Consider the following 27,141-nt stretch of genomic DNA (forward strand, 5'->3'; position numbering starts at 1 on the left):
TAAGTGTGATATGTAATGTATATTAGCAGTCATGTGAGTATCATTTATAAATATGTAGATTGCAAGCATCAGGCTATGGAGTAGAAAGAATAAAATTTGGTGCTTAAATGAGACAGCTGTGAAGTGAACGAAAACTCATAGTAGCAGTAACTCTGTGAAAGAGGCACAAGTCAAAAGGTGGCTCCCCAATGTGGCTTAAAGTGGGGGTGCTTGGGTGAGGTCACTGGTCAAGATTAAAACCACCGGCAGGTAATTAGGAGTTGGGCCTAGGAATCTCTGCTTGAGATGCACCTGCTGCTCTAGAGTATTCTGGGCCTAAGATGGAGTTTACTAGCTTATCAGCAGGCAGAAAGCCATTAAAACCACCCGGATGGGCCTGGATTCTCTGGAGTTAGCTCCAGAAATGATCCAGGGAGCTGGCATCCCGAGACTCCTTGGAGCAGGAGAAGCATAATGGAAAACCAGGCCATGGAGGCTAAGAAACCGGTCACTCAAGTCTGTGGAAACCAGCGGCGGCAGGCACCCAGTGCTAACTTTGGGAGCTGTGTTCCAGGAAGGAAGGCGTGGTCAGCAGGCTGCAGTGCTGGGAAGAGGTGAGCAAGGGTGCACAGAAAGCTCCCGCTGGCCTTGGCAACTCAGAGGTCATTCCGGACTTTGAGGGGCTGGCATAGAAACTAGACCGCAGAAGGCCGGGGAGCAAGGAAGTGTGTGTGTGTGTGTGTGTGTGTGTGTGTGTGTGTACACGCGCGCGCCCGTGTGTGTTGGGAGGGGCAGGAAGGTGATTCAAGGGACCTGTCCAACACCTGGAGAAAACCAACGCTTGCTGGTCGGTTTAGCTACCAAGAGTAAGTGTCGTGGAGGGAACCATGCCTCTAGAATCTCGTTTTTTGGGGGGAAAGTCCTGGTTGGGAGGGGAGGAGGAGGTGGGCAAACACCTCGAGGCGTGGCGGCGTTGCAGCTAGAGTGGTGGTAGGGAGGCTCAGAGCGGGTATCCCTGCTGGCATCTGACCCGGGACAGTGTCGCGGCCCCACGGAGCCCGGGTGGAGCCGGACTCGCTTCCGGCCGAGGACAGGGAGGCTGCCGCGCCCGGGTGCTTAGGTTTCCTGCTGGCAGCGCGGCCCAGCGCCTCGGGTAGCTTCGGGTCCTCCAGGTAGTGCGCGATCCCGCTGCACAGGCTCTCTGCCCCGCCACCGGGCCCTGCCGCATCGCGCTCAGCCTGGTCCCCACCAGTCGCGGGCTCCTGCGGGGCGGGCAGGGGCTGCGAGCGCGGCCTGGTCGGGTCCAGCTCTGCGTACCGGGCCGCGCAGGCGTCAGTGTGCTGCTGCCGCTGCCCTGTGCGCCCTGCCCGGCGCGGCACCTGCGCTCCAGCCCGGCAGCCGCCCCCCATGGCCCTGCCCTCCGAATCCGGTGAGTGCGCGCGATGCTGTGCCGCTGACCTTGGGCCGGCGCTCTGTGCCCAGTCCCCTCTGTGCTCAGAGACCAGAACCTCCGCAGCTCCCACCTCCAGAGCCTGTTCCCTGTCCCTACCCAGCGGTGGCCTGGGCTCCTGGCTTCTGGTGAGCCTGCAGCACCTCTGGTTCCTGGCTTAGAGGAAATTCTCAAGATTTAGGGAAATTAAAGGAACCGGGCATGCTAGCTTTTGAGCTCCTGGACAAGTTTCTAGGTGCCTGAGCCTCACTGAATGTGTTGGGCTGGGGTAAACTTCTAGGTGGAGGCAGAGGTATGGACTGGATGAAAGGGCCCCTTTCTTACCTCCTGTCACTGGGCAAGGCACTGGGGGGAGTACACCCTTGTGCTGTTGTAGGTTGGTTCTGCCCTTGAACTTCCTGCAGCTGCTTTAAGAGCAGATCTGCTAAAGGCTGGTCTAGGCTGGCAGAGGCCTGTGATGTAAGTTTAGGAGGCCCCATAGTAGATGTTTTCTAACGGGAGTGTCCCCAAACTGTATGTGGCTTGGTGAGAAATAAGCAAAGTTACTGGTAAAGCTGACAGCAGTATGCCCAGTATGGTCCTGAGCAGTTGTGGGCTGAGCAGGGACCTCTTTAAGAAGACGTGATTCCCCTAGGTACAAAAAGTCAATGCCGAGTGAGTCGCAGCCGTGGAGCCTCTGTCTGTTCCAGCTCCATCATCACCTCCACCTCAGAGGAAGTGTTGACTGTAGACTGGGGGAGTCAGCCTGTCTAGGTTGCAACTTGGAGGGACCTGGCTTGCTCTGAAGAGGCTGGTAGTACCCAGTCCTCTCTAGGTGGGTTGGTGTGAGACTCTAACCTTTCAGGCCTATCCATCCTTAGCCCAGCCTCATACTTGAAATCGTGAATACAGGCGAACTGGCTCTCACCAGTATTGCGTTCTTTGAGATAGAAGGTTTGCTTTTCCTGTTCTTACTCTTGCTGAGTCCCTCTTCAGATGGCCTCTGAGTCAATCCCAGATCTTGGCAGTATCTTGGGCAAGTGAAATGTAGGTTTAGAATTAAGTTGGAATATACTTTTCTTTCCCAAAGCAATTCAGTGGCCCGTTTCTGTTGTCAAGTATATTAATCCCTATTTCCTCCATGTGCTGTCTGCAGTTCTAGAAGAGACAATGGCTCTGCCTTTTAATACACAGTATGAGGAGCTGATGAGGGTACAGGCTGATTGATGGCTGTAGTCCAGGATGTGCACAGTCACTAGGAAGAAGCAAACTATAGAGGAAATGACTCCCCCCGCCTCCTGATGTGGCTTCACATTTAAATATGGCTTCTGTCTCCCTGTACCACGTAGGAACTTGGGAGAGTACCAGCTCCACCATGGTGTTTGATAAATGTCAAATAAAAGGAGTCAGTGTCTGGATGAAACTTCACATTCGTTTTCCCTGCTGGACTCTCTTGTATCTGATGTCAGGATGATGAAGAAGATAGTGATGCTGACAGCTAATACCTACAGAGAACATGTGCTGAGCTAGGGATGAGTCTAAACAACTCTCATGTGCTGCCTGACTAATCATGGCACCTCATGGCATCACTATTTCCATTACTCTTCTTTTATAGGGAATAAAAAGCCACAGAAAGTTTCATCATCTGCCCAAGGCCATATAAATAAGTGATGGAACAGGATTCAAAGCCAGGTAGTCAGGCTTGAGTCTATGTGCTTAACCATACACATGGCTGACTCTCGAGATCACCACAGGGAGATGGCCTCTGCTTAGACCATTCCCTCCTCTGTTGACTTATGTAAACATCTATTCAATGAGTGTGTTTGTGTGTGTGTGTGTGTGTGTGTACTGGGTACTTAGCACTGTGATATAATCACAAATAAGATAGGTGATGTGTGTGGACGTGATATTTACCAGGTGCCCAACTCTTGTCACACACATCTCAGAAATGAGAAGGAAATGGGCCCCTCTGGGCAAGCCTGTACCTTGCCTTTAGAGAGTAGAGTGGTGTGTTTCATGATGAGACATAATTGGATTCCAGCTTTTCATGCCAGACACAGACAATTAAGCGATAAAAACGAACACGCCCTGGTCTCTGGAGTAGGAGATACAGGCCTCCGGTCTTGTTATCATAGGTCATCCCGAAATCCACTCAGGAGGGTTTGGGAAGGACACGAGGAAGCTGGGGAGTTGGTTCAGTGGGTAAAGTGCTTGCTGCTCAAGGTTGAAGACCTCAGTTCAGAGTCCTAGAATGCACAGAGGAAGTGGGTGTGTCAGTGTTCTCCAGTGTTCATCCCAGCACTAGGTGGATGAGACAGGCTGATCCTGGGGCCTCCTAGCCAAGCTAGCTGAATAGAGACCAGCTCAGTAAAGAGACCTTCTCTTAGAAAGATAAGGTGGAGAGCAACTGAGGGAACTGGCATCAACCTCTGGCCACACATGTTCCAGTGAATACACATGCACACTTGTACAACACACACACACACACACACACCACAATATTCCCCCCACCCCCACTCCATGGAACTGAGGCTTTAAGCATGGGATGAGCACTCCTCAGTCCAGTGAGGCATGTGGGCCACAGAGAACAGCAGTATGCCAGTCTCAAGGTAAACTGTGGTTCTGAACATCACTGGTCCTCCTGAGACAGAGCTGTCCCTGTCCATTTAGCTCAATGGGACCCTCAGCCATTGTTCCTCCCTTGTCAACAGAGCAGAGCTGCCTCCATGCTCTGTCTAGACCTGGTGGAGTTGGCCCCACACCTTTATCTTGGCCTCAGGATTGCAGCTTTCTCTAAAATGGAAACTGCAGACCTAGTGGAAGGCGTTTCCCAGCTCTGATGCCACGGGATATTAATAGGTATTTTTTCCCATGGTGGGATTGCCAGTGAAGTGTGCTAAGTACCTTTCTTTATTGCAAGACTTCTCTCATGGCTATGCTAGTAGAAACTGTGTGGAAATCCCTATCAGAGAAGACAGTGTTTCCAGATCTTCCCTTTTGGAGTCTACAGACTGCACTTTGTTTAGATCAAGGCCATCTAGAATCCATTAAAGTTGGAGAATAAAATGACCGGAATGTGTTGGACTTCGAGCCATGATCCAGGATGCTCTGACCACTTCTCCCACATACCATCCCCTTCCCCAAATGCCAGGAGTGAGAGTGATTTGTTCTAATTGTCTTTTGACAGGACAGATTTGTGTGTGTGTGTGTGTGTGTGTCTGTCTGTCTGTCTAAGGGTGTCAGAGTTATAAGTGGTTGCTTAATATACATGCTGGGGGTGAACTGAGGTTCTCTGGAAGAGCAAGAATCACTCTTAACCACTGAGCCATCTCTTCAGCCCCTTGACAGAACAGTTTTAAGGGCTTGGCTTCCCCTTCTCCCATGCTGTAAGCATTTTGAATTATTTAATGAATAAACATTGCCCTCCTTCCAGGTTGTGTGTGGCCTGCTGACTGTACTGTTTATGAGACAGTTGTGTGGACAGGTGGACTGTAATCTCAGGGTTGCTGAAGTCCAGCAGTGGGTCACGTGTCAGCTCTGTAATCCTGCTCTGGGCTCACAGGAGTTACAGTGTGGGCACAGCAAGGCAGAACCTCTCGATTGGGCACGAGGAGGTGACTCAGGTCCAAGACAGGGCTACAGCTAGCCTCCTGGTAAACAACTGACCTGTCCTCCCTGGACTCCTCTCCTCAGGATTTCAACAGCACCATAGAAATAGCCATCCCACTCGGGGGAATTTCCTAGAGCCACACAGTTTGTTGAAGTCACTGGAAGGCTGCGTGTCTCCCCAGAATCTCCCCATTCTCCTAACGGGCTGAGCTTTGTGTCTTGTGTTGTCCTCTGTGGGCCACTTCAGAAAGCACAGTGATAGAATCCAGTGTGCACTTTGGGAAGTTACTGTGAGTAGTGGCAAGAAGGGAGGGCAGGGGTGAGCTTGGGTGGGCCAGGTGTGGGGTGCTTCTGTCCTGTCTGTGAGTGTGGTGTGTATACATTCGTATGCAGTCAAGTGTGTGTGTGTGAGTGTGAGTGAGTGAACCTCGTCTTCATCTTCATTTTTTTCTTTCTTTCTTTCTATTTTTATTTTTATTTTTGTTTTTTGAGTCATGTTTCTCTGTGTATCCCTAGCTGTTCTGGAACTCTCTCTGTAGACCAGACTGGCCTCAAACTCAGAGATTCACCTGCCTCTGCCTCTGGGTGATGGATAGTGTACCATCACGGTTCTTTTAGGGAAGAAAGGGAAGAGTGGGAAAGGCTTTGTCTCAGCTGCCTGCCCTTCAGCCACTGCTTCAGTGCTGAGGCCGCCCCTTATTCTGGGCTCTGTTCCTTCCTAGACAAGGAGGAAGCACTTCATAGTCCTTTCCTCTTTTGGGGGCGGGGGAGGGGAAGGAGGAAGTAGTGTTGGGCTCTGGGTTCCTTGTTGACTTGTGGGGAGCCTTCAGGAGGGTTGTTTTGCATGAGGGGGCTTCTGAGAGGGTGCAGAGCAGTCCCTACTGTAGATGAATCCCCTTAATGAGGTGAGACCTATGGCCCCAATCAATCCTAAAGTGGGGTTCATACTGGAAGCAGCCAAACTGATGCTATCATCATCCGTCTGTCCCTCCTCAGCTTTCAGAGGAGCCTGGGTGTTGGAGGAAGGGCAGCTTATCTTGTGTGGTTGCCCAGGAGGGCAGCGGTGCTGGCTGCTTTCATTTCTTCTGGTGAAGGCTGGGAGTGGGGCCAGGACGTGGTGTTCAGGATCCTGTATCCATTTTGCCTTGGATAACTGGCAGTACCTGAGGCCTTTAGGGCCTTTTGGAAATTTTCCACTTGCATTTCGTATTCGCAGGAGAATTTCCAGCCCAGACTTTTCCTGCTCCCAGATATGCAAAGCAGAGACCTCCCACCCCAGCGGCAGCAGGCAGGACTCAGCTAGCTGCTCCTGCTCTGACTCAGCTCCGGGCAGCACAGGATCCTGTGTGGCATCCTCAGGATCATTTATGGAGGCGCCAGGCTCAGGTCTGTGCCATGGGTTCTGCATCTAGGTTCTGGCCGGAGGAGGGAACAGGTTTGTTAGTGTAAGGCAGGATTTTCGTGGCACCGGGCTTCCTTTGTGCTGTGCAAAGTTGCTGTTTGTTGAAATTGGGGGCATTTTAGCTCTTTGTAACTCTGGAACAATGTGTTTACACTCACTAGAGGGTGTTATATGTAATAAGATAAGCTGTTATCATTAGCTGACTGATGCTGGCCAGTTCACAGTTAAGCCTTACAAGTCTGCTGGCTTCAGTTGGCAAATGGTTGAAAGCCAGGCATGATGGGGCAGCTGGGGCTGAACTCTGCTTGGCATCTGCAGTGAGTAGGCTTTCCCTGGCAAGACTGGCCTGGCAGGTGCTAGTGGCTTGAGAGGGGAGGGATGGCAGAGTGTCTGTGGAGGATGGCCAGAAGGCAGCAGAGGTGCTGCAGGGTTCGAGGCCCATGGAGGTCTGTTTGCTCATAGGTCCATTTGCGTGACTGAGACCACATGAAAACCTGGAAAGTCCTCACCAGTTGGGTGGGAAACCCATTGTAATCTTTAGCTGATTCTTGCAAGTTTTGAAAAGGAAAGGGTCTTTTTGGGGGTGGGGCATGGATAGGAGGGAAGAGACTGTGTGTGTGTGTGTGTGTGTGTGTGAGAAAAATGACTAAAGTACATCTTGTACATGTATGAAAATGACATAATAAAACCTATTATTTCATACAATGAATTTACACTGATAAAAAATTTAAAAGAGAAAGAAGGAAAGGGTTCTACTGGGAAGCACCATTCTGTGATCCTGGAGTCTCTCATGAGCCTGGGGAGAACGCAGTGTCTTCGTCACTACTATCAGCCTTTGTGTAACCAGGAGCAGGCATCAGCTTCTCGTGGGGCCCAGTTTGAGGAAGGCAGGTTCAAGATAAGGAGAAAGGGGAAGGACTGTGTGTTAAGAAGAGGCACTATGAAGAGTAATTGTGGTTGACTTGACTACTAGAGCAGTGCTTCAGGGACAGAGATGGTGAGTTGTGGTGTAAGAAGCCTTGGACATAAGGGCTGTCCCAAACACCTCTTCCCGAGGGCATCCAGAGTCGTGTGTCTGGCTCAGGTTATATGCATGTATTGGGTGGAGGGGTGGCTTCCATGTAGGATAGGAGTTAGGCAGAAAGGGTCCCAGTGATACAAACCCCTCTGAGCAGGAATCTTTCTATGGGGGTCAGGCAGGAGAGGGTCCAGCAGTCAAACCCTGGAGGGAAATCGACTTAAAATTCTTCTCATTAAGTTTTAAGCCCACCCATTTTATTTCTATTATCTTAGTATCTTAGAAAATGAAATTAGAGCAGCATTAATTATTAAAATTAGATATCCCAAGTGGGAATAGCAGCTTATATATTATGATCTCAGAACTCAGGAAGCTAAGGCAGGAGGACCACTATGAATTAAAGGCTTGCTTGGACTAGAATGAATATTAGGTTAGTTTGGGCTGCATAGCAAGATTCTGTCTTAACCAAAACCAACCCCAAGACAACACAAACCAAAACAGCAAGCCGTGTCATCTGGTCATTTTGAGTGTGTAGCCCTCCCATGGCGTTGATCATAAGAGGATGCCTTTTCATAACAGTGTAATCAAAGCACAGTGCAGCTCTGTGTGTTAATTCTGAGTTTGTTTTTTCCAGACAGGGCTTTCCTGTGTGTAGCTCTGGCTGTCCTAGAACTCTCTCTGTAGACCAAGCTGGCCTTGAACTCACAGAGATCTGCCTGTGTCTGAATCCCGAGCACCAGGATTAAAAGCATGCACCACTACCACCCAGCATGTATTAATTCTTCATTATCTATTATTTCACATGATTTTAAAACTATGGCTGCACCATCCCCCTACTGTTTTGTTTGCTGCTTAGCAGTCTTTCTCAAGTGTGTGTCTAATTTTGACATTTAAAAGGTCTTTGTATAAACAATGCAGAGAGATATCTCCACAGTTTCCTTGGTTCATATTATTTTCTTGTGATTTAAGGCAGGCTTGCTTGGTCCAACAGTCCTGCATCTGCTGCTCTTTGCCCGGGTCTCTCTGTATCTACTTCTGAGAAATGATGACACTGGACCAATAGACTGGGGATTGGGGACAGGGTCCCACTCTGTTCCCATTTACCTTTGGAGCCTGGTTCTCTGTACTGTCCTGGCCCCCTCCACTGTCACCTTCCTCCTGAGCCTCTGCTTGTCATGACTGCACCCAGCCTCTCACATAGCCAGCTTTGCTCCTCTCCCTCCCTGTGAGGACCAGGCTTCTGCTTGTTCCTGGCTGAGTGTTGTCCCTCTCTGTTCCCTGGACCCTCTCAGTGGGCGCTGAGGTGGTCTTTCCTCACCCTTTCTCTCTTATCTTCCTTAGAGTGAGAAGCCCAGGAAAGGCACCTTCCTGGGGTGTGGGGGAGAGAGGGAATTGGTTTCAGAGTCAAGACCACAGACATGGCTCCGACTACTCATTACCAGCCTGCTTTTTCCTGTCCTGTGTGTGTCACGAATTAGCCCCACACGCCGCAGAGAAGCCAGTATGCTGAACCTCGAGCACAGGAAACGTCTCTACCACCTAGAATGATGCCACTTACGATAAGAGGGCCTTAGAGACCATTTACACCATCCTTCCATCCCACAGATGGAAGGACTAAGAGTGACTGATCCAAGATGGCCTAATGAGCCTCGCCCCTGTAATTGCTTCCTGTCCTTGACAGACAGCAGCAAGGCCCATCCCATCTTTCTCTACCCTGGCCAACAAAAGTACTGTCTCTTGAAACAACCTTAAAGGAACTGGTACTAGGTCGGGGTGGGGGTGAGGAAGTCCCCACCCCCACCCCACCCCACCCCAGTCTTGCCCCTCCCCATTCCTGCAGAAGGCATTGGACTGTGGCCCAGGTGTAGTCATTCAGCACATGTGATCAGGACACGGAGGAGGGAGGAAGGGAAGGGGCCAGCAGGTGATAAGAACCTTCCGTGTAAAGAGAGAAGGATGGAGAGAGTATTTTAAAGAACAGGTGTTTTCAGCTAAGATTGTTACTGTTCAAAGCCCTTAATGCATTTGCTGTGTCCTGTTAGATCGTTCTGGGAGGTTGGGAGGGGCCTTAGTTAGGATCATGGTTTCAGAGGCCTGCTTTTCAGCACAAAGCCTCATTTCTCGCATAAAGAGTGCTCCTGGATTTCCCAAGGCTCTGCTGTTCTCTCATTGGACCAAAGCTCACTGCTAGCTCTGAGGTGGATCTTCCCTCTTGGAGGAGCAGGATGGACTGGTGCGGGGAGGGTGCTGTTGGCTTCTTGAAGTTTGGAGAAGGGTTGTTCAGAGCCCTCTCCCGAACCTCTCAATTTTGTAAGTTAGGAGGGTGGGGCCACCCATCCCCCCCCCCAGGTTGAAGAAACGGAAGAGCCTCCACAATCAGTTCGTTCTTTGACTTCTGAGCATTCGCTGCTTATGAAATGTGAGCCGCCCTGTGCTCTTCACACCCAGTTACTTAAGCTAATTGTGAAATCTGGTCTGCTGGGCTTGCTCTGGGAATCCGTCACCACATCCACAGCTGACCAAGGACCAGGTCTTGGGTCACGGGTCTTTTGTTCCTTACCCTGGGGACTCAGGACATCCACAAAGCCAGGAAGGCTCACCTTTGTTCTTTCTTTGTCAGCCGAGATGCCGCGCCAGTTCCCCAAGTTGAACATGTCCGATTTGGACGAACATGTCCGGCTGTTGGCGGAGAAGGTGTTTGCTAAGGTGCTCCGAGAAGAGGACAGCAAAGATGTCATGTCCCTGTTTACTGTCCCCGAGGACTGTCCCATCGGACAGAAGGAAGCCAAGGAGAGGGAGCTACAGAAGGAGCTGGCAGAGCAGAAGTCTGTGGAGACAGCAAAAAGGTTTGTTCCCATGACCGGCTTCCGTGTGTGTGGAGCTGTGAGACCTGAGGGAGCTGACGTGGTCCTGGGGCTTCTGGTCTTCTTTTAACCAAGGCCACTTAGCTCCCTAGGTATTTATTGAAGAGGGCCTTGCTGCCTTTGCCTGCTTAAGAAGATCAAAAGCCAGGGTTGTGCTGTTTGTGTGTGTGCTTGTACACATTTGTGTGCATGTAAGCATGTACATGTGTGTGGGTGCACATGCACATGTGTGCACCTACACGTAGAGGCCGGAAGTCAACCTCAGCTGTTGGTCCTCAGAAACTGGCTACCCTGTTTTAAAGTATTTATTTTATTTCCATTTTCAATGATGTGTAGGCATGTGTGTCTATGTGTAGGTATGTACATGTATGAGTGCAGATGCATGAGAAAGCTGCCTGATCCCCTGGCAGCTGTGAGCCCCCTGAAGGGGGGTTGGGTCCTCTGGAAGAGCAGTATGCACTTGGAACTGCCAAACCACTTCTTCATCACCGCCCCCTCGTGTGTGTGTGTGTGTGTGTGTGTGTGTGTGTGTGTATGCTGTGTTAAGAAGGCCAGAAGAAGGCATTGGCTCCCTTGGATCTGGAGTTACAGGTAGCTGTGAACTGCTTGAGTCAAGGCCTTTGGAAGAGGCAATCCAAGGTTTTTCCTGCTAGAACATCTCTCCAGCCCCCACCTCATTTTGGGGGGGGTCTCTTACTGGAACCTGGGGCTCTCTGATTAAGTTAACCAGGCTGACTAGTTGAACTCCAGGAACCTGCCTGTCTCTGCCTCCCATGTACTGGGATTATAAACACAACACCAGGCCCAGCTGTTTTCATGGGTCCTGGGGGACAGAGGCCGGGACTTCAAGACTGTGTAGTAGGCACTTGACCGACTGAACCATCTTCCGAACTGCCCTGCTGCCGTGGTGGCAAACACACACCATCCCGCATAGCATTTCCCTCTTCACAAATTTGAGGATTTAGGTAAAACACCAGTTCTACTTGTTTTCACTTTTTTGTTGACGTGCTTCACTGTTTGCCGAGCACTTCCCTGGGACTGGAGATATCGTAATGTATACTGCAGATAAAGTTCCCACTCCGTGAAGCTCACACTGGGTGTGGACAAGAATTAAGAACTGTACAAATTGTCAAAGAATGATCAGTTAAGATAAGGACTGGGTTGGTCTCAGTCTAACCAGAAAATACAAATGACCCAAATACTGGATCTAGGATTTTAATATGAGGAGTTGGCTACATGGCTCATAGAGAGTCCAGAAGACAAATGGGGGAGAGGTTTCCCAGAGATGTCGGGAAGGAGGGGACAGTCACCATCTCTAGGTGACGCAGACAGTAGAATGATGTTGTGGGACTGGGGTCACCTGGCAAAGTTGGATTAGGCAGCGGCTAGGAGCTGCTTCTGGGGTTGAGATGAAGGGCAGGATTCTGTCCCTAGTGTCACCCTTCTGGGACCTTCCAGGTTCTCACAGTCTCTGCCATTTGACCCAACCTAGTTCAGAAGCCAGCTGGTTCCCTGGAAAAGAGAGGAGAGGGCCTGGATTAGAAGGAAACCAAGGGTTTTACTCATTCAAGGCAAGCCTCCTGCCAGATGAGACCGAGCCTTATCCCTCACCCGCAGGCCCCGCCTACCTTTTTTCTTGGCAGGATAGGATTTTGGCATTTCCTTGGATGGATGAAGTTGGTACTTGCATAAAAAGGCAGGGGCAGAGCTTGGCCGTCTGTAAGCTCAGTTTCTGCTTTCCTCAGATGGGCCTGGAGCCCCTGAAGGAAGGGTCATCACTAGCCACTGAGTGCCATCCTTGTGTTTAGAGGTAGGTGGCCCCAGACCTAGTGCCATGTTCATCCTGGGAGTGAAAGGATGCAGACTATGGCATCCCTTGTCTGCACTACCCTGGCGTAGCAAGGGCTGGCCTCGGGGACTGAATGCTCTGCGGGGCCTTCTATGTGCTGTGAATAGGGCATTCTGGGCCTTCATAATGAAAGCAGGAGCCCCTGGCATTTGGTATTACCAGGAATAATAAGTGTCTGAGGCCAGTTTCCATAGACGGCTGCGGAGGGAGCCTGTAGTTTCCCATCAGAGCCCAGGCCCAGGGCAAAATGGAAGCTTTGTTACTCTCGATCCAAATGGCACGCCATGGTCTCCAAGAGTCGGCTGCAAACTCTGGAAATGCTCTTAGCTGCTTGCTGCTAGATGGGAGTTTCTTGGTTTGTATCATCTGACTCCATCTGCCTCTCACTGCCTTCTCAGGGTCCAGCCTAGGCCTTAGCCACACTGCAGCTCTGTGGGTGTCAGCAGAGGAAAGGTATCCCACCTCCCCACTGCCACTCCATCCAGGACATCTGGGTTCTGCCACTCACTAGCATGCTCTGTGACTCTGAGCAAAATAAGAAACCTCTCTGGGACCCAGCTTCTTCCTCATCTGAAGCGGGGATGATGACGGTCAGTCTATATGGGGCATTTTGAAGAATGAGGGAATTGGCATATGTAAAGGCTCAAGACATGCCTATGTCATAGTTCACCCTGTAAATGTTGCCACCTGGCCTCCTGCTGCTGCTGAGATGGGCAGCAATAGCACGTACTGCTGTTGGATCCTGACAGTGAGCCACGTCCTTGGCCTCCCGGTTTGCATTCCTTTCTTCCTCCTCATATTAACCAGGGAGTGGGTGCTCTTGGGGCCCCAACTTGGCTGACTAGGCAAGAAGAGCTCTTGGGAGTTGAGTCAACTTACACTAGGACACAGTAAGTGATGGGGCATGTCCTGTGATCCCATACTTTAACCAGGACATTGTCCTGCCCTCTGAAGTGACACCTGATGCTGTTTCCTCAGATGTAACTGTTGCTGCTTCTGAGTGACATGTGGAGGGAAGCCAACCATGGCTTCATTTCTGAAAGGCACCTGGCCCATTGACTGTTGGTCAGATGTCCCAAGGCCACCTGGGGCTAAGTTTGCTCACATGAGAATTGTCTCTCTACTTTACTGCTCAGTGCCGGTGCCTTTATGTAGTCACTCAGATACCAGCGTTTCCAGCTCCCCATCCATCAGTGATCCCTGAGGTAAACTGTGACAAGGACCCTTGGGACACAGGCCTGAAAGCAGCAGCAGGTCTCCAGACCCCCAGTCTGTGAGTCTGTGTTTCCAACTGTGACATAAAATGGGGCTTTCCATTTGGGACACATGCCTGTCCCACACTCTGGCTATTCTGGTACCCAAGGACCTTGGAGAAGGCTCTTTTAAAGATGCTATGCCTGGCTTCTTTTCTTTAGGCAAAACAAAACACCCACAACTCTCTTTAGATTTAGTGTGGAGGCACAAACCAGAAGCTGAGCTGTGAGCAGGAAAGATGAGCACCTGCCACCTGGCAGCCTGCCATGCAGGACTGCCAGCTCTTGGAAAAGGGCGGGGTTCAGACTCCACCCTGGTGGAGCTGGGGACCAACTTAAGGCTGCAATTGTGTAGGTCAGGGCCAGATCTGTAACCAGCAGGACCACTCACTGAGGGCCCTCTGTCTCTGACAACAGCTAGGTTTCTGCTAGCTGGTGGGTGGGTGGGTGAGGGTCCGAAAGAGGGAGGATGAGCTATGGAAAGTTTGGAGGCAAGCCCAGACTAGAGTGCTCTGGAGTTGCCAGAGGGTTGTAGACCCCTTTGAGGCTCACATGTGTTTTCTAGTATATGGAAGACACAGCTTACAGAAACCATTAAAAAAAAAACCCAGAATTTTAAACATGCAGAAATGACTGAAGCCTGTTCACGCAGAAGGTTGGAGTGGATGCTGTCCAACAGCCTAGTGATCTTTTGCTACTCTACGGAGCCAGGCTTCACCCGAATCCCCCTAAATCCTGAGCACTGTTTAGGCCCTGATTCAGAGCTTTGTCGCTCAGTGAATAGAATTCATCCTATGACAGAGGGCTCACGTACTTGGCATTCTCTGTTAATGGAACCCATCTATGTGCTTATTACAAACTCTTCCATTCCTTGGTCCAGATCCCTGAGCACTGCTTATCCGTCAGTAGAACTCATCCCTAAGCTAAAGGGCACAGGTGCTTTGCTATAGAGATGCCAGGGAGTTTTGATGTAGCCAATCATGAAATTTTATTGTCACGTGAAGACTTTTTCCCAAAGTTTACCATGTTTAAGATGTGTAAGAAAAATAAACTGCTTAGCCAGACCCAGCATTAGCTGAAGCGCTCATCCCGTTCCATTCTTTACCTTATCTGACCCTGACACTGGCAGAGTTCACCTCCTACAACCCCGTGGGCTGGAACTCAGCCAACTTGGAGACAACATGGAAAATTTTCTGAGCAATGCATGTGCATACGAGAGGGCCTCCATCTCTCCCGTGTCTCTCTCTCTCCCGTCTCTCTCTCTCTCTCTCTGCCTTTCCCACTCCGCTTTCTTTTACAGCTTTACGGAGATCACACATGCCCGGTACCACCCATCCGCTCACTGTGGGTACAATTTGCTGGGTTTTAGTATATTTAGTTGTATGTTACCAATATCAAGGGCAGTTTGAGAATATATTATGAATTATTTTTAAATTTCAATTTAATTGTGTTTATTTGAGACAGGGCTTTGCTCTTTATCCCTAGATGGTCTGCTACTAATTATGCAGCCCAGGGTGACTTCAAACTCATGACAATAATTCTACCTCAGCCTGCCTCCCCTTGCTGGGATTACTGGTGCACACAACAAAGACTGCCTTTAATTATGTGTATATGTCCAAGCATATATGTACATAAACAATATAATCATATAAGATACACATGAGAATAAATATTACATATATATATATATACATATATATGCCATCTAGGTATATATATGTATATATACACACACACACACACACACACACACACACACACACCACACTGGCTTTGGTTCTCCTGTCTCTTAGCCCTTTGAGTCTTGGGATTACAGATCTGTGCTACCATGCCCAGGCTTTGAACTTTGTGATAATTCTCAGAAGAAACCTGATGCCTGCCCGAGCTTCTCGCATAGCCCCGCCTCCTTTGTCTCCTTATTTAGGACATGCTCTAATAAGCATGTCACCTTGCTTTTCAGTACTATGGCAGATCTGAACAGGAAAATTAAGGATTTCATTTTGGTGGCCTGAGCTTGACCCTGGTTTTGTTGGGCAGTCGGCAGTGAGGGAAGAGACAATGTCTATGCAAAGTAAACACGGGGATCCGAGGCCTGGATGTCTAGGGACACGATGTCTTTGAGCCCGTGACTGGATAAGGGACACGATGTCTTTAAGCCCATGACTGGATAACATGCCGATGACCTGAGTTATCCAGGGAGAATTTCAAAAAACTGTCCTGTGAGTTCTGACTAAGAGCCCAGGATTTGGGGATTTCATTGGAGACGGCCTTGTACAATTATTTTGAAATAGTCAGGATATAAAGGGGACAGACTTAGGGGAAGGACTTAGCTATTTAGAACAGCTGCCTCCCTGAGAATGTTTTGAGTTAAAGTTGGTAAATGGGTATTTGCTATGGATTGAGGGGAGGATAGCTGAAGTGTCACTAAGTTATTTTGTTTCATGAAGCTTACTAAGTCAAAGTGCATAGCCCCCTTTTTATAGATTTGTAGTTATTGACAAAGCTTTATCAGAGGCATCCAAGTCATCTGTGCTTACATTGATGAGTAGAGACTGCAGCTATGAAAAGCAGGGAAAGGGGGCTGGGGAGATGGTGCCTTTTTAAAAAAATTTTTTTTAAGTTTTTTTTTATTTTATGTATATGAGTACACTGTAGCTGTACAGATGGTTGTGAGCCTTCAGGTGGTTGTTGGGAATTGAATTTTAGGACCTCTACTCACTCTGGTCAATCCTGCTCACTCTGGCTCAAATTTATTATTATAACTAAGTACATTATTGCTGTCTTCAGACCCACCAGAAGAGGGTGTCAGATCTCATTACGGGTGGTTGTGAACTACCATGTGGTTGCTGGGATTTGAACTCAGGACCCAATGGTGCTCTTTTTAAGTGCCTGCTATGCAAGCATGAGGATCTGGGTTTGCTCCTTAGCACCCACATGATGAAGCTGGGCATGATTGTGTGCACTTAAAGTTGAGACAGGGGGATTCTCAGGTTTGCTGACCAGCCCGTCTAGCTGAGTCGGTAGTTCCAGAGACCCAGTCTCAAAAACTAAGGTGGAGGGCCTAGCAAACACAGAAGTGGATGCTCACAGTCAGCTATTGGATGGAACACAGGGCCACCAATGGAGGAGCTAGAGAAAGTACCCAAGGAGCTAAAGGGGTCTACAACCCTATAGTGGAACAACAATATGAACTAATCAGTAACCCCCAGAGCTCGTGTCTCTAGCTGCATATGTAGCAGAAGATGGCCTAGTCGGCCATCAGTGGAAAGAGAGGCCCATTGGTTGTGCAAACTTTATATGCCCCAGTACAGGGGAACGCCAGGGCCAAGAAGTGGGAGTGGGTGGGTGGGGAAGTGGGTGGGGGAGCATGTGGGGGACTTTTTGGGATAGCATTGGAAATGTAAATGAAATAAATACCCAATAAAAAAAGGAAATAAAAACTAAGGTGGAGATCCATTACAGAGGACAATTGATGTTGACCTCTGCCCCCCCCCACTTATATATACACATGCATACATACCACACACATGTACATACACATGAGCATGTATTTACATATTCCCTATGTATTATATATTTATTACGAATAAATAACAGACAAACAAGTGGCTATAAGTCTCTGCAGCTGATGGGCTTGTGGCTGTGGGGAAGTTGTATGCTCCTAGTCAGCTGCTGTCACCTGGCCACGCCCACACAGCGAGCCCCGCCCCCCACCCTCTATTCCCTACACATTCTCTGCAGACCATGAAGATGGTGAGCAAGCACCATGCCCTATGCTGGCTGTTCCATCTTCTCCTTGCCACACAGGTTGGGATCTCTGGCATCGGGCACACAGCACATGCCAGCTCTTCTGCTTACACAAGGGGTCCCATTCCCACATGGAAGAGTTCAGTGACCATGATAAGCCACGGAGCAGCTGAGTCTGTGGAAGTGCAGGAATCTGTCCCACTCAATGGCATGCTGCGTGCACAGTTAACCATGCTTTGCTGGCTGCCACCACCACACTTTAGAGTCTTGCTTTTAGGTGGAGGAACAGCTAGAATGGATGAGTGTGCCTGCCACTTCCCCGGGCTTGGCCCTCAGGCTTATACAGTGGGGTCATGAGTGGCCCCTTGCCTCATTGTGCATTTCTGAGAGTTTGGTGAGAGGTTTGCCTTGGTGCCCCTGCCTGGCTAACTGGCATTGGGCAGAGGCCTCAAAAGCTCTGAGAAGACCCTCCACACAAAGCTTTGGACTTCGTTTAGTCTGTGAATCTGATGTTATAGGAATGTTTTGGGGGAAAAGGCAGAGTAGGAATGGGGACATGATGAATGGCAGGGACAGGGAAGGGTGTAGCACAGGTGGGGACTCTGAGCAGGAACAGGAAGATAACATGCTAGGTTACCTTAATGTCTGAGAGCTAAGCCAGCAGGAAACTCCCTGTGGCCCGTGAGGACCACCCATCTAAGGACTGATGAAGCTGCTCCCAAGCCCAGGTTTCAGGTTGGTAAGGAATTGGTGCCCTCACCGCGGCATACCCGGCCAGCTCCGTAGCAAGCTGAGTATTTCTGCCAGGTGGTTGGAGGAAGGACGGATCTGGCCAGCTGTGCCAGAGCGAGCTGGCTAACCCTGGTGCCCTAGAGGCTAGCACAAGGCGTGACAGGTGTGCTGCGGACAGACGGTTGCGATCCTGGTGATGAAGTGCTTTATATCAGCGGTAACAGGTCACACTTTGTTCGGCTCCGAGTGTTTGTGTGTCTTGCACTGGCCAGGAACAGGCGTTTGGTAAATGTTTATTGAATGACTAATTGAATGTTTATGCCTTGCTCAGGAGTGTAGGGAGCTCTGTCATTAGAGGTATCTAGGCTAGGCTGCTTAGAAGAGGGCAGGGGGCATAGTATTCATGTCTCCCCACCAGAGACCCCCTGGTTCTCTAGCTCTGCTGAAACTTTTGGTACTTCTGTGTGACTTTTTATTATTGTGACACATGTCGGGCTCATATCACCTCAGATGACATATGTGCACGTAGCTACATACACATATGCTGTGTGGATATTAGTGTACTAGTCTATGGTCCACTGTGGGCAGAACTAACTAATCAGTGTGTGTGTGTTTTCATGGTCCATGTGTGAGGGTTCTAGGATCTGAACTCAGGTCTTCATGCTTGTGTGACAAGCACTTTATCCCTGGGCCATCTCTCCACACCCATAGGCAGAATTTTTAAAATGTCTCTCTCTGCCAAGACAGAGATATGAGCTGTCTGTGATTACCCTGCAGAAAAGGCATTGCCTGACCTTAAGCTAGGGAGGTGGTCAGTGGACCGGATCTAATTACAACGGCTTCAAAACAGTGCTTTTCCAGGCTAAGCACAGCCAGGAAGACTGGGAACATGGAACACTCAGGGTTTTCCTGACAGAGGGCTCACCTCAGGGATCAGAGTGCTGTCTGTGGGGGGCTGTGATGGCCTCTGGCCAAGTCACCAGGAAGCTGGAACTCTCAGTTTTAATAGCTACAGCACAGCAGCCTGACTGATCTTAAAGATGAAGTCTTTCTATCGAGCCCAGTGTAGTTGATGTCTGTTTTGGCCTTTGGGTGGCCTGAGCATGGATTCCTGCCAATCCCAGTTGACCGTCTCACCTATAGAACTGGGGAGTCGCAAATGGGCATGGGTTCAAGTTGCCAAATCTATGGCGATTTTTTTATGCAGCAGCAGACATAGGCATTTCTACTTCCAGATGCCAGCTCAGTGGTTAGCTGATGGGGATCCCAGCTCCTTGCTGCTCCAGGATGGTAGCTCTGAGGAAGTGGCCCAGCCATTTTAAACCTGCCCCTCAGCCTATGAATGGTTTTGTATGACAGTCTGCTAACGTAGCCCAGGCTGTCCTTGAACTCAATGAATAGCATGTAATGACCTTGAATTCTGATTCTTCTCACTCTCCCTTCTGGTTGCTGCAATTTCAGGTGTGTGTGTTATCATTTCTGATTTACGTGGGGCTTTGATGAATTCTAGGCAAGCACTCTCTCAACTGAGCCACGACTCCATTCATGTGTGACAGTCTGGCTGGGGCCACAGTGAATAATGGGCACGAAGGAGAGTTCTCTGGGTGCCAGCTGGGTATCGTCTTCCTCAGTGTGACAGACAGGTTCTTTCCTATTGAGGCACTCATAGGAGAAGCCTGGTGAGTGCTTGACTTAGGCAGTCTTCCAGATTTTTGCCTGTGTGTTTTGTTTGTTTGTTTGTTTTTTGTCTGTTTTACCTGTTGCTAACCTAACAAGTTACCCATTGCTTCTCCTTGGTTAGATGAACCCCAGGCTAGACTAAGGCATAGGGGATGGTGTTGGCATAGACGAAACACACACATTGATGTGACACAGGAACTGGTGACTCATGGGCTGAGCAGAGTCAAGATGTCCAAAAGATTCCTTATAGGGGGACCTCTGTGCTTAGGGTGACTCTAACACTGACTGACTGGCTGGCCCACCCTGACATCTGTCTTTCGCAGTGCAGGAAGCTGGCTCAGCAACAGGTGAAGGACAACAGGCCAGGGTTGGGGGTTCCTGGGGTTCTGGTTAGGGCTCCTGAAGCAGCCTGGTTTGTCAGCTATGCAAGTCCCGGTGGAGGCACCTCCTGAGAAGGGACCAGTTTCATCTCTCAGGTGTGAACATCCTTGTCCCAGGGAAGTGGAAACACAGGTCCTTGGGGCAGAGAGACCTGTGGCAAGCAGGCGAGGTGAACTGGATTCTGGAAGGTTGGGTAGGGAGGAGTCCTGGATGGTGCCAGCAGGGAGCTAGCTGTTTCTGGATGAGCATGAGGCTAACTTGGGGATGGATTGACTTCCCATACCCAGTGTCACCAGGGAAGTCTTCATTGCCTCCCTATTGCCGTGAAGAGACATCATGACCACTAAACCCCATAGAAGAAAGCGTTTAAGCGGGGCCTTACTTAGAGGGTGAGTCCAGTTGCTGCTGGCATTGTCCCAGTGCTGAGTAATTTCCTTCCTGGGGATCACAGGACTTGGAGTGACATCAGCTGAAACAGTTTGGATTTTTGTTAACAAAGGAAGCCATGTCATCACAAATCAGACTTACAAGTAATCATGAGCTTGCAGCATTTTAAACCAGCCTTGTGGTCTCATCTTCCAGTGCCAGAACAACAGGTCCAGGGTCCAGGCCTCATCCTGGTGCTCGTCAACCCCTCTCCTATAGCAGAGATGGATGCAGGTCTGTACCAGCCCCAGATGCCACCAGGATGGCAAACATCAGGCTTGAGGAAGGAGAAGCTGGCTAATGGCTGGAGAAAGCCTTGCTGTGTGATTTTGTGTAAGGCCCCTTCTGTCTCTGGGCCCTAACCAAGGAGGCTGACAAACTGATCACTCTCCATCCCTTCTGCTTCCTGTGCCTACGTTTGTAACTAAAATACAGTGTTGTGTCTTTGTGTCCTTGACCACATCTTTCCAGAGACTTCATTTGTCAGGGCTTAAAGAGTTTGGCTTATTTGAAGAGAACATGCTGTCCGCTCCTGGGGGAATGCCTCTCTGACACAGTGTCACCCTTATATACTGGAGCCCCCGCAGTGTGGATCTTGGTCTGTCTGTCTCTGCTCTGTCACATTGACCTACTGCCATGTGCCACAGGTCCCAAAGACTCCACCTCATTGTCAATGAGGCATGGCCTCAGGTGCAGTGTCTGCAAGGCTGGGAGGAGGAAGCCATAAGCAAGCAGACATGTGTATGAGTGCAGGTACAGATACAGGTGCAGAGGCCAGAGGTTAATGTCGTCCTCCATCTTATTTTTTGAGACAGAGTCTCTGGACTGACTCCAAAGCTATTTCAGCTAATTGACTAACCAGAGGGCCCCTGGGGTTCGCTTGTGCTGGGGTTACCGATGTCCATGGTGATACCCACTTTCTATGTGATGGCTGGAGTTCTCAACTCACATCCTCACACTTGCACTGCAAGTGCTTTATCATCGAGTGGTCTCCCCAGCCTACTGAGACTTCTTAGTGATGCCCAGCACCAGGGATCGATAACCGTGGAACTTCTTGCCGCCTGAGATTCTCCCTATGAGCAGCTGATGTCTCCCCTGTCCCTTGTCCTTGGCTCTTAGAAAGAAGAGTTTCAAGATGATCCGGTCACAGTCTTTGTCCCTGCAGATGCCAACACAACAAGACTGGAAAGGTCCTCCAACTGCCAGTCCCGCCATGTCTCCTGCAACCCCTCTGGTCCCCGGAGCTACTTCTAAGCCTGGGCCAGCACCCTATGCTATGCCTGAGTATCAGCGGGTCACCATCAGTGGAGATTACTGTGCAGGGGTAAGGTCATGCCCACCCTTGAAGCCTGGCCCGGTGTGTGTGTGTGTGTGTGTGTGTGTGTGTGTGTGTGTCTAGGAGAGGGTGGAAGGGGGCCCAGGAACCTGAAAAGCAGAGAGGCCTTCATGGAGACTCAGGGATGTGGGCATGTCTAGGGAGCTGTCCCATCCTGGTTTACTAGACTAAGAACTTCCGGCTGGCATGCTGTGGCTGTGCCCAGTTAGTCTTGTATGTTCCAGAGCCCACAAATCTGCCAGTGGGACCTGTCAACATTCCCAGCATCCAGCGGAGACTATGTGATGGTATTGACTTGTGTAAAATTAACTCTTCCATGTTTAGGTCAATATCCTTAAATACAGGCTAGAAATCCCTCAGCCAGTAAGAGGCAGTAAGCTCTTGATGAGAACATGAACAAGCCTTTCCTGCTCAACAGTTCCCTTAGAAACGATGCCATATTGATTTATGAGAGAGCTTCCTGCTCTTCTTTATGAGTGCATAGCATTCCACTGTGTGTTTGTACCATGAACATATTGACTTCCTGAGGATGGGGGTATAGAAGGGAACTAATGCAGTCTGTTTTCTTAGCCAGGATGCTTTCCCACCAAACCCAGCCTTAGCCTCCTGGCCAGGGTTTGGTGTCCACCTCCCGTATGTGGGCAGAGTAATGGAATAGAAGGTAGATGTGAGCCGAATGCATGCTGCTGGAGTCAATGGGCCTGCAACGTTACCTCCCTTCTCTCTTCCTTGCTTCTTCCCTCCCATGTGTATAACTAGAGAACTATGAGGCTATGAGAGGCAGGCTGACCTTACTGATCCTGGTACCCAGGGGTGGCCACTGGGCCTTTCAGGGCCCATGTGATTGGCTAGTGGCCTCTTCCTCCTCAGGAACCCCTCACCTTCTCTGATCTCCTTGGTTATCTCCTGAGTCCTTTGTCACATGGTCCTTTGGCTTTGCTGTAGGTGGGGACGTGGCTTTACCTTAGCATGTGTCTGCCATCCTGTCCCTGTGGTTGTTTTGAGGGTAGCCCCTTGTGTAGGTATCTGAGATGGGAAGTGAGCTGCTTCTAGTTTGAAAAGCAAGGAATCAGATTTGGAGAATGAATGAGAGAGATGGACGCTGACCGCTCCCTCTGATGTCAGAGTTGGGCAAGGGAGAAGGCAGGATGTTGTATCCATGATGCCTTATTTACCCTCCCTCGAAGGATATCCACAGCAGTCAGGAGAAACGTGAATATCAGGGTCTTGGAAGGCAAGTGCACATACTCTGTAGGTTCTCAAAACTTCAGTAAAATGAATGATGCTACGAAGCAGAGGAGGGAAATTCCAGGCCCAGCCGTTCTCACTCTGTGCTCCTCCAGCCTCCTCCCCTCCCTCCCTGTTGGTGTCCCCTCTTTTCTGTCCTGCCTATCCATCTGCAGGTCATTAAGAAAGTATCCCAAACTTCACACAAATGACACAAAGTGTTACAGACTTCTGTGACACTCATCCTCACTGAGTACCTAGGATGATGGAGGCTGGGAAGGCCTTCAGAGATGTACACATCTCTGAGCATGAGAAGAGCATCCTGGAGTCAGTCAGATCAGGGTCTGAAGTCAGACTTTGTCACCTCCCAACAATGGTTGATCATTTCTGGGCCTAGTTTCCCCAGTTAATAAACAAACATAACCTATAGAAACACCCGTGCTTCCTATGTGACTAGGAGCCCGATTGACCTGATGAGCGGATGCCTGCTGGGTTGACTGACAGCTAGAGGGTGGCAGAGCAAAAGATGTTTTGTTCTTAGTTGAAAATGATGGTACTTATTCTCACTTGAGGGTAGGACTGAGGCTCTGTATGCTGGTTGCAGCTGCAGGCTTCTGGTTTAATCAGCATCCTTGGGACCAACCTGGGGTGTGCAGGCTGAGAACCCAGCTCCCTCCTAGCAACCCTATCTTTCTCCCTGTGTGTCCTGTGTTGGGGTCCCCAAGACCACCTTCAGACTTTGAGATGTGCTAGCAGGGCTCTCAGGATGCAGCACCTGGCTGTACCCACAGCCTCAGTGTATTACAGAAAGAAAGACCAAGGGCAGCCAAGGGGAGGGGCACACAGGTCTGGGGGACACTAGGGCTAACCTCCAAGAGGTCTCTCCCAGTAAGGCAGCAACACCTAGTGTCTATCAGGGAAGCTCATTAGAGGCGTCTTGGCTTTGCTTAGGCATCTGCACAGTACACCCCCAATTCCAGACTCTGGGCAGGAACTCAAGTACCCAGCATAAATCAGTGTTTGTGGGAGCGGGTCACACGCAACAAGCCTCTCTTATCAGTTTGATGGGAACCATCCTGAGATCCTGCTTCCTGGGGGCCAGGCTCGCCCAGGATCTCTGCAAGCATTGTCTCTGGCTGGTGGATAGACCCTCCCTTACATGTCTCCTGCTGTAGATCACTGTGGAAGACTATGAGCAGGCTGCCAAGAGCCTGGCCAAGGCCCTGATGATCCGGGAGAAGTATGCACGGCTTGCCTACCACCGCTTCCCACGGACCACAGCCCAGTACCTGGCTCATCAGGGAGAAAGTGTGCCTTTGGAAGAGGGTCTCCCAGGTATGAAGTCTTGGGGACCAAGGTGGATTCTGTGTGTGAACTGGACCCAACGTGTGCTTGGGACTTTTTGCTGGCTGAATATTTTTCTACCAGTGGTGTTTTTGGAGATGGGGATCCTGGTGTGTTTAAAACAGTACAATCAAATGTACAGCAGTGGAAGGGTTGAGTGGGAATACATACAGAGCCCATGTGCCCTGGGCAGAGGAAGCAAAACATACTTGCCTTCATATCTGGATTGTGCCAATTTCTTGGCCCTTGAGCAAACGGCTTCTCTAAATTTCAGTTTTACAGTCTGAAAAAAACAGGAATGCCAGCAATCACCACCTCCCTGGGTGAGATTGTGTGAATGTGTGTGGAGTGCTTAGGGCAGACTGGGCTTCTAGAGTGTTCCATAAATGACAGCCATATTTAAGTTCAGAGAAGGGAGACAAGAAAGGGCAGGGTATCTTCCTGCCCTAGTGAGGGACCTAGGAGCAGCAGAGGCTAACAATGAAGTCACTAAAACAAGGGCATGTCAACCCTCATCCTTGAAATCCAGGGGTAGGGATTAGACGTGGGCCTGCGGATCATATCCAGGCCAGCACCCTCGATGCCTTTAGCAGCAGGTGCTAGGTTGTCCATGTTTCTAGCCCAGTTCTGTTTTGAGCACCCTTTCCACCAGGGAGGGGCTCAAGTAGATCTCAGCCTTCCCAAGGTTATTTCCCTGTCTGTCAGAGGGACAGGTCCCCAGTATTGTCCAGGCAGGAATGACTGTCAGACGCGTGGGTGTTACATATGGCAGAAGGCCCTTGTGTCCTGGTCATGAGTGTGGTGAAGCCATGCAATCTCTGGGTGGTTGGGCTGCAGCTTCACCTTGGCCTTTCCAACTGTCTGCCCCATACACAATGCTAGCACTATCTCAAGCCTCCTGGTCTGGTCTGTTGCTGTGCCTGATGGGGACATCAGCATCCTGGCTCTGCTGTGTTCTGCCTTCTCTGTGACCATCACAGCTTAGGGTCAGCCTGTTCCAGAGTGCTGAGGCAGGACACCCTGCCCTGGGCCCTGGATGCTTCTTTCACTCAGGAGCCAAGGTTGCTCCGTCTGCCTGTCAGGCAGCTGGCCTGCAAGGTGCTGGCTGATCTGCTGTGTTTATTCCCTGGCCAGAGACAGCTGGTTAAGAGCTGAGAACTCTCAAGACTAACAAGAAGGCAAATGTTCCGGACTGTTGACAGATTGTGCTCCCAATAAGTCAAATGGAAGCTGAAAACATCCTAAGTTGAAAATGCAGTTAACACAGCCAAATGATGTTAGCCATGCCCAGAGCGTTTCTGTGAGCCTACGGTTGGCAACATCATCAGCTTTCTTAGTAACAACATGCTGACTACCCTTATTCAAAACACGGAGTGTTTTGCTGGTACACACACACACACACACTTACTCTTGCACACTCCTAAAGTTTAAAAAAGCCCATTAAGTTGAACCATCATAAGCAACGTCCCATGATCCTTGTGCAGGGCACACCTGTTTACCAAGCATTTCCCTACTGTGCTTTTATGGCCCTCACTACCACCTGCTGGGTAGGTGGTGTCTCAGGTGAGCAGTCAGGATCCCAGAGGCAGAGGGCCTTTCAGACTCTCACACCAGGAAACAGCAGAGGTGTTTTACTGCTTGGGTTAGGTGTACTCTGCCTGGCTCCATGCTAGGCTAAGGATTCTATGCTGGCCAGTTCCTGCTCTGGGAGGGCAGGGCCTGGTTATTGATCCTTTTGCTCTGTTAGGGACAGGGTGACTTCTTATCTAATTCTTTGGCTGCCTTGGGTTCAGAAAATATGTGGGAAGAGGGAGCGGTTATTCCCTGCCCCAGGCATTCCAGTGCTTTCTTACTGGGAGAACACCTAGCCATTCTTTTCTAAAAACTAAAAGTAAAATAAAGCAGACACCCCTGAGGGCCAAGAAGGGCCAAATTAGGTGAAGTCCATTTTAATTAAGCTAAACACACACATATGTGCATGTGCAAACACACACACATACGTATGCATGCACAAAAGCATGCATGCACATGGACATACACACATGCACACACATGCATTGGTGTGCTAGCCTTGGGACAGGCTTGCTCTAGAGACCGGACTATAGCAGCTACAATACAAGCCAGTGTGTGTCCTCTGATATCCAAGGTGTGAAGAACTATTAATCACACAGTGGTGAGAGTTATAGAGACAAACAAAGCAGGGAGGCTGACAAAGTGTTCAACGTTGGTCATTTGGCCACCACTCATCCTGTTTTGCAGACTTCCACCCTCCCCCACTGCCCCAGGAAGACCCTTATTGCCTGGATGATGCACCCCCCAACCTGGGCTACCTGGTTCGCATGCACGGAGGTGTTCTTTTTGTGTATGACAATCAGACGATGTTGGAACGCCAGGAGCCCCACAGCCTGCCCTACCCTGACCTGGAGACCTACATTGTGGACATGAGCCATATTCTGGCACTCATCACTGATGGCCCCACGTAAGCCAATTTCCCCGGTTCCCCCTTTTGTTGTGTGTGTGTGTGTGTGTGGGAAGGAGCAGCAGGCACTCCATCCTGGGTTTCCCTATGAGGATTGCACAGGCTTAGAACTGTTACTGCTGCACCCTGATGTACATGGGCATGTGGAAACCTCTGTGTGATAGTGGCCACTGTGTACCTACATCAGCTGCCACCCCTCTCCTTAGGCAAGGAAACACTGCAGAGAGCTGCCAGCTGTCAGCTCCGGGCATGGGCGAACATGGAGGGAGGAATAAAGAAAAACTCTTGTTTCAGCTACTGGGCTTCCTGTGCTCTTGAAAGTAGCATGCAGGGATCCTGGAGCCCTCTGTGTCCCCGCTTGGCTGGAGCTGACAGGGAAGGTGGCT

General features: G+C 50.0%; 1 protein-coding gene across 2 annotated transcripts in view; it reads left to right on the plus strand.

Annotated features, from left to right (window-relative positions):
• Window positions 1–589: 589 nt before the first annotated feature.
• Window positions 590–27,141, plus strand: part of Ampd3 (adenosine monophosphate deaminase 3) — a 44,569-nt gene continuing 18,017 nt past the window's right edge. The window contains exons 1-6 of one of the 2 annotated variants that reach the window (XM_021166488.2): window positions 5,876–5,922; window positions 6,234–6,403; window positions 10,058–10,283; window positions 21,489–21,693; window positions 24,108–24,267; window positions 26,536–26,755. In XM_021166488.2, the coding sequence (XP_021022147.2) occupies window positions 5,918–5,922; window positions 6,234–6,403; window positions 10,058–10,283; window positions 21,489–21,693; window positions 24,108–24,267; window positions 26,536–26,755 (986 nt within the window). In that variant the 5' untranslated portion in view covers window positions 5,876–5,917. Of the gene's footprint in view, window positions 846–5,875; window positions 5,923–6,233; window positions 6,404–10,057; window positions 10,284–21,488; window positions 21,694–24,107; window positions 24,268–26,535; window positions 26,756–27,141 lie in introns of those variants that run through there. The other variant, XM_029479785.1, reaches the window with a different exon arrangement.

The sequence above is a fragment of the Mus caroli genome, chromosome 7, assembly GCF_900094665.2.
Source record: "Mus caroli chromosome 7, CAROLI_EIJ_v1.1, whole genome shotgun sequence".
Lineage (NCBI taxonomy): Eukaryota > Metazoa > Chordata > Mammalia > Rodentia > Muridae > Mus > Mus caroli.